Raw genomic sequence first — 5,830 nt, 5'->3', positions numbered from 1 at the left:
GGAAAAGGAATTTCCCCATAGCGTTCATTGCAATGTCAAGTGAACTGAATCGATAAGGAACCTATGCTTTATCTTGAAGGTGGATAAGATAACCATCCAATCAGAAGGCGTTGTCAAGCTGGTGACAAATAGACAACTTTCGTCCAATCATTTGATGTCTAATTATATCAATAGCGGGAGTTGCCGGAATAGGGCTGGGGGGAAAAATAACACAGAACTGACAGTTCGACTCAGCTGAGCTACTAATCAGAACGTCCATTTTAGATACGATTAGAAATTTTTTTGCAAATCATATTCTCATTTTAATAAGGGGCGGGACATTTCTAGCGTTTACAGTGAAATACTAATGCACCAGCAGCACTGGAGTCACCATAATTTTCGCTGTATATTTACTTCGCTGCTAAAAGTAAAACTATTTAATGCAGTTAAATAAAAGTGTATGCTATTGAACTTTGGGAAAATACTGAGTGCCACTGCATGCGTAATTGTCTTTTACTGCTGTCAGTGGTGCTTTTTTTTTTTTACCAAAAGCTATTTCACCATACACAGAAAATAACTTTTTTGCACACAAATAAAAACAAATAGCCAAATAATTAATTTGTATGTACTGTATATCGTAATATAAGATCATTTGTTAATGTGAACATTACTACACTCATTAGTCATTACCTATCCAATGCATAACAATTTATTTTGTACAAGGTTATGTTTGTATTAGTTGATTAATTAAAGTATAAAGTGTTACCCATTTTACAGGTAATTAAAAGAACAGTTAATCAAACCTATTAATTTAAATAGATATCAAGTTTTAGTTGTGTACTGTATCCTGTAATTCACAGTATGCCCACCTCTTCAGTCACTACTACACCACTGGGTTTATGCTACCATTAAGGCAGTGGGGTGTCTGGGAAATCGATGTCTTTTAACAGGTGAGGAGGTGAACAACACTTTACACTCTCAGCGGAATCAGCACATTGCTAGAGCTCCACAGTCCAGCCCTCAGAGGAATTTGCACATTAAGTCACGCGGAAGGACTGGGATTAAACACTTAGGAATGACAACAGTGAATATTTTGTTCTTTTATCTGCCATTAATAGTTATTGTCATTTATTCAGGGTAGTGTGACATTTAGCAATGGTTTATTTACAAGAGGAAAATCATTACTTTTGAAAAAATGACATATCAACACATATTTTTTATTTTAGTTTATTGAAAAAAAAGAGAAAGGAAAGTGACAGTTTTAGCACACTTTCCCATAAATTTTTTAAATCATAACATGACATCTGACAAATTGAAAAGTTTAGTAGACAGGTACAGTGCAGGAGTCAAGACAACAAAGAACCCAAACAGAGTCCTTTTTGATGGGAGGAAGTGAAATTATAGAACCTACAAACTGAGTTTGATAAATGCTATGATAGAGGTGCCTTTTCCCTTTAAACATTAAAGATAAGGCAAGACCCTACACAGATTTAACATACACATTCTATAAGCACCCTAACATTAATTGCACTATACTTAATATAAGTATAGTATCTGACTGAACAAGCAACATGGGCGAATTGATGTCAAACCTCTGGGTACATTTGTGGGGTTCTAATCTCTCACTTATAGGATTGCATTGCTCCTGATGAATTGTTAAAACTGGCATTTACCCAGACTTTAAAATACCTATCTCCTTGAAATTATGATTTTGTTCTTGATGTCACTGGCAGTGAAATTCAACTAGATTGTACATACACAGATTATCCATTGGGATGTGCACATGAGGTAACAGTCACACCATACGATAACAATAATACAATTTCAAAGCACCGTAAAAATAGAATTAAACTTGCTCCCCCTGAGAATTACAATTCATCCCTCATTTTGTCACCCTTGGGCCGAACTAGCCTGCCAATGAAAAGGATGGAGTTGGTCTTGTTGTCTTTCACAAGGAAAATAAAAGGATGGTCAGCATAGAAGAGCTTGGGGTTCCTGATCTTTTCGCTACCATAAATACTGGTATCAAATGGATTGCCCTCTGTGTCCCACTCAAAGGCAGAAGCATGGAAGACATTAGCCAGGTAAAGATCTCTCTTGCCAGAAATGTTGGACAGATCTGCCTTAGACTTTTCCACAGCCTCAGTAAGACCAAGTTCTCCGAGATGTTTCTGCAAAAGACAAGAAAAAATAACCTCGTAGTCAGACATCATACACAAGATGACACATGATGCACTAGTGGTTTACAAATATATAGCAAAAATCATATTTACCTGAAGGTCATGGCTGACTTCCATGCTAACTTTAGGTAGAGATATGGCTACTGCTCTCTCCTCGAGCTTGCTGATCCAGGTGTCCAACTGCTGGCGAGTAAGCAGTTTCTCCAGCCTCTCCAGAGGCTCCGTGTGATAGGGCATGATGAAAATCATGCTGGACTTCTTATGCGCCAAAGGCATGTCCAACACAAAGAGCTTGTTCTCTTTATCCTCATAGAAGCCATAGATACCTGTAAAAAGGCAACAATTAATACATTTTCATATGACAACGCATATATTTTATGCCTCTTATCCACACTAGAGCAACGTTGTCCACTACAGTAAATGGAAAGTTTCAAAAACGCTCTCAATTAACGCATAAGACGATGATGTTAAGCAACTGAAAAGGGAGTTTTCAATTGGAAACAAAATAGTGTGGATGTGGCCTTTTCAGACAATCTCTTGGTATTACCTGTGCGATGCATCATTGGAACAGAGACAGTGTAAGAACGGGTAACCAGGAAACCACGGTTGTCAACCATCTTGTGGTGGAACTTCTCATCCCAGTGGGCTATGGAAAGAGGAAAAATTAATTAATTTATATAGATATTCTTGGAACTATTAAGGTAAATACTCATTCTAACTCAAAAGCCAAAATAAAAACTTACGTTTGAAGAACATGGCGTTGACGATCATGGCCCCATCTGTGTTTTTCACATCCTTGGTAACTTCTTGCAGCTTGCCATCAGTTGACTTGGCTGCCCATTCGTTGATTGAGTTAATGGCACTTCTCTTATCGCGGAAGTTGATCTTCGAGTGTTCGTAGTTGTAGTGCTTCTTGCTGTTCTTGACAAAGTCGTCTGCAAAGCTGACGGAGCTGGGACCATAGAGCCTGTTGCTGATCTTCCATGTGACATTACGGGCCTGTGGGTCGCTCACCTCTGTGAGAAGCTCGGACAGCCCTGTGTGGAGATGGTCATCTTTCAGGGCATCAGCCTTCAGGAGACTCTTAACCTGGGAAGCAGTGGAAGATTTCCCCCCCATGGCAACCATTCCCAAAGAGGAAGCCACCACCACAGGAGAGATGAGGATGTTTTCTAGGTTCTTCTCTTTGGCAACTTTGTGGTAGAGATTGAAGGCCAGGTTTGCGCTGGTGTCTGCCATAGAGGTTGCATGGCTGCTCAGCTTCTTGTCCTCACCAGACACGGCCACAGCCAAAAGGCACAGTGCAATGAGTTTGGTGACCCACATGCTTGCTGTGTGTTTGGGTTGCAATGGAAGCCTAGAGGAGAGAAGGGGAAGGGCAAGCAATTGTGAGCATAGATGAAAGCAATTTACAAATTTTCACCAATTTTAAATATTTATGTCTTTGTTAGGAACAAAAAGAATGTTTTCATGATCATTAATTTTATATCAGTTTTAAATAATTTCCTTTTGTATCTTGATTTTTATGTAATTGAAATGTATCCACCCTAAGTTTTTAAACAAGAAATCAAACCTTTAGGCCATGTTCTCTAGCCCAGACAATTTAAACAGCGTCAGCAAAGACTAATCAGACTGGAATGCACTGCTTAACACGTGAGCCTGGTTATTTTATAACTCTCAGTTCTAAAATGTGTGACAATGTGTTACTTTTTTAAGTAAATATTAGAGAACTTTGTTGCATACAGCAAATGTAGTAAGCATTTTGAAAGTGTACACCTTAACAAATGAGATTAAAAAATTATGCCTGTGGCTACTGTTGGTTGGGGAATAAGATGTTGCAAATTCAACAAGGCTGTACTTTTTCTTTCTTTTTTGAATGTTGCTTTTTCATCGTCTTGGATACCTCGATAGGTTTTCATATTCATAGTTGTCAATGATTTTCACTCTGAAAGACAAGAGGTGCATTCGGGTAATCTACACACAAACAAAATATATTTGTATACATTTGTTAATGTGCAAAAAAACAAAAAAACAAAAAAATCACAAAATCAGTGACTTGTACTTCTTATTTCTCCCCTCAAGTAAACAAGTTTCATTTCAGTTTAAGAACTCTTATTTTGCCAATTCATGCACACAGAGAAAGTATGACATGTAGACTCTTCTCATTGGCTATAAGATCTTAGGGGGAAACTTTTGGCCTATCAGAATTTCCACAGTAGACCAGCATCTGATTTCAGAGGAAGCATTGTTCAAGGCTAACTTGAAACCACTCCCTATGGACATTTTTTTGTAATCCCCTATGAAATTTAGAACGACTGAAAAAATGATAGTGAATACTCTAACATTTAAGATCCTATTTAGCATTTTGCAACTTATTAACTAATGAATATGCACAGATCTGGACTAACATGCTACAGTAAGAAGATCCTTAATTGCACATAAAAAAAGGGCATTGTATGTAAAACTGACATCTTGGAGTTTTTCATCCCTGGCTCATTTTGCAGAAGATGGCAAAAAGTAAAAATAAATAAAATAAATAATAAAAGAAAAGAAAAGAAAACACAACAGAATGAAACTTGACTTAATTTTCTTGCTATCAATACAAATAAATGTAACATTAATTCAATATAGACTGGGTTGTCTGTAAATCGCTTTTAAAATGCAAATCAGTCATACAAACAAAACAAAACAAGCTGTAAGAAGAGTATTATCTGACCCTGTGTGCAGTAACCTTTTCAGCATGCAAAATAAAGCACTTTCAAAGCATTTCCAAAACATTGTGCAAGGATGGCATTTTCCCTAAGAATTACCTTGGACAGCTGTTCGGATGTGCTCCTCTTCTTATCTCAGATGCTGCTTGGCTGCTGAGCTGCTGCTTGCAGAGGCCTATATACTCCAGGAAAGAAACTTCTAGAAGCTGGAGCAGGAATATTCAAATGAGGATATATATGAATACTGAACCTCCCTCTGGATCCAGTGAAAACATCTCTGAAGAGCTTCCCTCTCTGCAAGGTCCTAAAGCCTACTATAAATCTGCAAACAAAAAAGCTAAACTTTCAATCAAACTGCTGCCATCTTCATTATAATTATGCAAAGTACCTATACACTGGCAGTGTGTAATGGAAGGGAATAATGTCTTATCCTATGTTACATCTTTCCACTGAGGTAAAAGTTGCACTGCTGAGTTGGAAACATTGTGCAGAACAGAGTGTGTATTTAATGCTGAATATTTGATTCTAGAAAATGTTTTTGTTAAGAAATTGCTGAAATACACTACAGAACTGTTTAGTTATTATAACTGTTTAGTTAGTTATTTTTCAGGGTCTTTTTCAACATTCCTTCTGGATTCTTCTTTAGGGGGATGCACAGACATACACTTCCGTGCTCCCATCCTCCCCCCAACACTGCCACGTCAAATTGTGAATTCTTTTTCAGGCTGGGTGTGGTGCAGGAATCGCTGTTATAAACATCTCTTTAGTCACTCATTGAACTTAATGCTGTCTTTTTTTTTCTTCTTCTTCTTCTTTTTTTTTTTTTTTTTTTTACCATGGTGTGATGATCAGTGAGTCATCTTTTTTACACATATACTGTACTACATATTTGTTAAAAGTTTAAAGTTGGTCTTTTGGTCTGAGCTCTTTTGCACATTTAGATTCACTTCATGCAACTTT

General features: G+C 37.4%; 1 protein-coding gene across 4 annotated transcripts; it reads right to left on the bottom strand.

Annotated features, from left to right (window-relative positions):
• Nucleotides 1–1,181: 1,181 nt before the first annotated feature.
• LOC127430217 (serpin H1-like) lies at nt 1,182–5,094 on the bottom strand. Of its 4 annotated transcripts, none has more exons than XM_051679812.1 (6): nt 4,970–5,005; nt 4,063–4,133; nt 2,903–3,516; nt 2,707–2,805; nt 2,253–2,485; nt 1,182–2,150 (listed from the first exon to the last, which is right to left on the bottom strand). In XM_051679812.1, the coding sequence occupies exons 2-6, from the start codon at nt 4,122–4,124 to the stop codon at nt 1,848–1,850; spliced, it is 1,311 nt and encodes a 436-aa protein (XP_051535772.1). In that variant the 5' UTR covers nt 4,125–4,133; nt 4,970–5,005; the 3' UTR covers nt 1,182–1,847. The 4 variants fall into 4 exon arrangements, with proteins under 4 accessions (XP_051535772.1, XP_051535774.1, XP_051535773.1 ...); XM_051679814.1 differs by having other exon boundaries at nt 1,183–2,150; nt 4,063–4,104; nt 4,970–5,081; XM_051679813.1 differs by having other exon boundaries at nt 1,183–2,150; nt 4,018–4,104; nt 4,970–5,079.
• Between the last annotated feature and the right edge of the window lie 736 nt (nt 5,095–5,830).

Source organism: Myxocyprinus asiaticus, chromosome 39 (assembly GCF_019703515.2).
Source record: "Myxocyprinus asiaticus isolate MX2 ecotype Aquarium Trade chromosome 39, UBuf_Myxa_2, whole genome shotgun sequence".
Taxonomy (NCBI): domain Eukaryota; kingdom Metazoa; phylum Chordata; class Actinopteri; order Cypriniformes; family Catostomidae; genus Myxocyprinus; species Myxocyprinus asiaticus.
This window is presented reverse-complemented; position numbering and strand designations above follow the sequence as displayed.

Bases quoted from the DNA above. Each gene is read 5' to 3' on its own strand.
- LOC127430217 (XM_051679812.1), bottom strand. From the start codon at position 4,124: ATGCACCTCTTGTCTTTCAGAGTGAAAATCATTGACAACTATGAATAT. The intron at 2,806-2,902 runs GTAAGTTTTTAT...CTCTTTCCATAG, and splicing joins CAACGCCATGTTCTTCAAAC to CCCACTGGGATGAGAAGTTC. The intron at 2,151-2,252 runs GTAAATATGATT...TGTCTTTTGCAG, and splicing joins AAGTCAGCCATGACCTTCAG to AAACATCTCGGAGAACTTGG.